Genomic DNA, 3,409 nt, shown 5'->3' on the forward strand with positions numbered 1-3,409 from the left:
TCAAACACTGCCACTCCTCCCTGTCTTCTTGAGGACTCAACCCTTTTAAATGGATTGCCCAGGCTTCTGAGAAGAACATGGTGCCAAAGCAGAAAACCATGAGAGTTGCGATTAGTGAGCTCTAACCGTAGCATGGACCGCTGCCTTTCATTTCCAGTCCCACTTCCCGGGCCCCTACGCTACCCTCGGATTATCCGCGGGTAAAAATGGGACACGGTGCCCTAACCATCTGCTACGTAGCTCCAGAAACCCTGTTCGCCCAGCCTTTGCACACACCCCCGCTGGGTCCAAGCCTGCAGCGACTCTCGCGTAGGGACAAGTTGCCCCCAGCTGGGTTAAAGTTGTCCAAACTCCCCGCCACACCCCCCCCACGCCGGGCCCCTAGGCTGTACCGGCAAGTGGGTGAGCGTGAGGGTGCGGTGAGAGGGTGAGGAGGTGTGTGCGCGGCCCGCGCGGCGTTAACCCCTTACCTTCCAGCAGCACCTCCTTGCCAGCGCGCTTCAGCGCCTGCACCGCCTCGTCGTGGGTGGCGTCCCGCAGGTCTGCCCCGTTCACCGACAGGATGGCATCGCCCACGTACAGGGCTTGGGTCTGATCCGCCGCCAGCCCCTTGAAGATCTTGCTGATGAGGATGGGCATCTTGTTCTCCTTGCCCCCCTTGATGCTGATGCCCAACCAGCCCAGCTCCTGCTTCAGCACCTTCACGCCGCGCTTATGGTTGGAGATGGCCTCGGGCACCTGCTCGGGCAGGTCGGTGAAGGCGGTGCGGACCCCCGCGGGCGAGTCCGGGGGCTGCGCGCCGCTGGCGCCCCTGCAGAACGAGCCATTGGTGGCGGTCCCGATGCCGTTGTACGCCGCGGCGCCCTCCTCGCTGCTCAAAACCAGGACGTCCTCGCTCAAGTTCACCAGAACTTTGTGCCAGCGATCCCGCACCAAAACTTCCAGCAGCCCGCTCCGCTGCGCCCGGCCGCCTCCCCCGCCGCTCGGCCCCGCCGCCGCCGCTGCCGCCGCCGCCGCTACCGCCATCTTTCCGGCATTCTTAAAATGCCATGTGATTGCCAAAGGGGGTTAAAGTGGGGAAGGGCTGCGGGGGAGGCCGCGGGCCCGGGGAGCGAGGAGCGCGCGCCCCGCAAGGAGGAGGCTGGGCGCGGGACGCCGCTCCGGGAGTTCGCACACGCGCTCCGCGCGAGTTGGCAGCCGCAGCCCAGCCCGTTCCCCCTCGCCTGATCCTGGGCGGGGTGGAGCGACCTACAAGGAGAGACAGACACAGGGGAGGGGGAAAAAAAAAAGCCAGCTGCCAGTTGCAAAAGCCCAAACCGAGGGGAGCCGCGGAGCAGCTCGGCGCCGGGAGGGTCGGTAGGAGGAGGCACGCCCGCGGGGAGGGGCGGGGAGTCGCCGCCCAGCGGCCGCTCACCTGTTCCAGCCGCCGCAGCTCCGAAGCTCGCTCTCTCTCTCGCCGGCTCAGACCCCCGCCGCCGCTCTGCGGGAGCCCACGGCGCCGCAGGGCAGCTTCCTCGCGCCAGCTCTCCTCCCCACCCGGCCCTCTCCTCGAGACCCTCGCCTGCCCGCGGGCGCCCACAGCGCTCCTCCGCTGGGACCGCTCGTCTGGCCCAGGTCCCCTCACTCGACGCTCCTGACCCCTTCCCTTGCACCCCCCCCCCCCCTGGATNCCCCCCGCTGGATTGCCCCTCAGTCCTAACCCCCAGCTGTATCTATATCCAGGTCTCCTCACGCTGGCTACCTCAAACCGAGGCTTGGCTTCTGCTGAGTTCTTACCTGTCTCTCCTTTGCGCGAGGATTCTCAGGTAGATTCAGACGGAGGCCTTGGGTTCTCGAGAGTCAAGAGGGAAGGCTGTCCTGAGAACTCCGCCTGAAACGTCAGCATAACCCGAGTGCCCGAAACTTCCTCTCTTTAAATGCAGGACATCTTTCTGCCGGATCTCTGGAGAGGTGTCTGTGCTGGTGGGGGTTTTCAGCAGGTCACTGTTTGCCCCAGACCCCAGGAACTGATGTCTTTCCAGCTTTAACGGCGAATATGCTCAATGCTTCTGACCTATCTGCCCCCCCCCATTGCCATACCAAATGTTTCCTGGGACTTTCGCTTTCTTCCCAAGATCCAATATAGGAAATTCACCATTTGAGAACTCAGTGTCAATGGATTGATTGTATCTGAAAAGTTCCTTTAGTTACTTATTTGGATCTCAGGCTGCATTTTTTCAGGGGAACAGTATGATAATTGTTTGTTACCTTACTAGGCCAATCCAGAAATGCCAACATAGCCCGTGTCACAGGTGAACCTCCCAGAGTCCTCCTGGTCCTTGAACCCCTCAGGTTCTCCCTCCGCCATAATCAGATGCCATGGGCTTCCCCAAGAGTTTTAAGTCTCTCATGTATCTCCTGCCTCTGTACACCCCTCTCCCCTCTGTCCAAAATCAAAACAAAACAAAACTCACAAATCTGCTCATTCCTAAAGGTAGACCCAACCTAGCAAGGTGTCCGGGGGGGAAAGAAATCTTATCACACATTCCCACTGATATGTATCATCATTGACATTACCCAACATCCTCTAACCCTTCCAGAATGACCCACACTTTTAATTGTCAACACTTCAAAACTCAGATGAATCCCTAAAGGGTAGCTGGAGTTCCAGGCAGGTAGCTGGAGTTCCAGGCATGACAATGAAAACATTGGGGCTTCTTTTGAGGAGAAGTCACTGGAGGCAGGTGAGCAGAGACCCAGATTAATGCTTCTATTTGCAGTTCCCACCTTTCCTACATTTTTAATCCACCAGTTTTCTTCAAGATCTATGTTCTTTCATGTAAACGTACCCACAGCTGCAGGGACAGCAGCCACAGGATCATAGGGAGCCCACAGAGGTCTGCCCCAGGGTGGTGGGAAAACAAGTTGGGACTGCCCTCTGCTTTAGAGGCTGAGGATTCACAGGAGTGAATCTCTCACTCTTTAGGGAAATCAGAGCCTGAGTGTCTATGTAATAACCCGAAACATTAAGGAGGAGCTAGGCACCAGAACCCCAGTGTGATGATTCAGAAATCAAAACTGATATCCTCCATTTCCATCATGCCTGTGTCTTACCTCTGTGGTCAGGCAACGTGGGAGGCCCAGACACAACTCCAAGTAACTTACTGATATGCCATATCACAGGCTTTGGAATGGTAATTTCTCAGAATCTCTATGATCAACACATTTTTTCCTGTGTAAGCAAACCTACATGGGAAGAAGTAAGTAGCTTGTTGAAAATGGCATCAGAAGGAGGGGAGACAAATACTGAATATCATTAGGCCAGAGGCGTGCTTGTTAGCTGGAGGTGGCTTTGTCAGTGGAGTTACACAAACAACCCCTATTCTGCATGTTTTACATACATTAATTTAATCCTCCCAGGGATTCTTGG

General features: G+C 57.1%; 1 protein-coding gene and 1 long non-coding RNA gene across 2 annotated transcripts; one reads left to right on the forward strand and one right to left on the reverse strand.

Moving 5' to 3' along the window:
• Positions 1-6: 6 nt before the first annotated feature.
• LOC109488776 (beta-1-syntrophin-like) lies at positions 7-1,451 on the reverse strand. The gene is made up of 2 exons (XM_034653540.1): positions 1,415-1,451; positions 7-1,248 (listed from the first exon to the last, which is right to left on the reverse strand). The coding sequence occupies exon 2, from the start codon at positions 1,024-1,026 to the stop codon at positions 382-384; it is 645 nt and encodes a 214-aa protein (XP_034509431.1). The 5' UTR covers positions 1,027-1,248; positions 1,415-1,451; the 3' UTR covers positions 7-381.
• A 116-nt stretch (positions 1,452-1,567) lies between these two features.
• LOC117800967 lies at positions 1,568-2,658 on the forward strand. The gene is made up of 3 exons (XR_004623234.1): positions 1,568-1,614; positions 1,723-1,805; positions 1,923-2,658. It is a non-coding gene; the product is annotated as an uncharacterized LOC117800967 (long non-coding RNA).
• Positions 2,659-3,409: the final 751 nt, after the last annotated feature.

The sequence above is a fragment of the Ailuropoda melanoleuca genome, unplaced genomic scaffold (genome assembly GCF_002007445.2).
Source record: "Ailuropoda melanoleuca isolate Jingjing unplaced genomic scaffold, ASM200744v2 unplaced-scaffold9800, whole genome shotgun sequence".
Classification (NCBI taxonomy): Eukaryota; Metazoa; Chordata; class Mammalia; order Carnivora; family Ursidae; genus Ailuropoda; species Ailuropoda melanoleuca.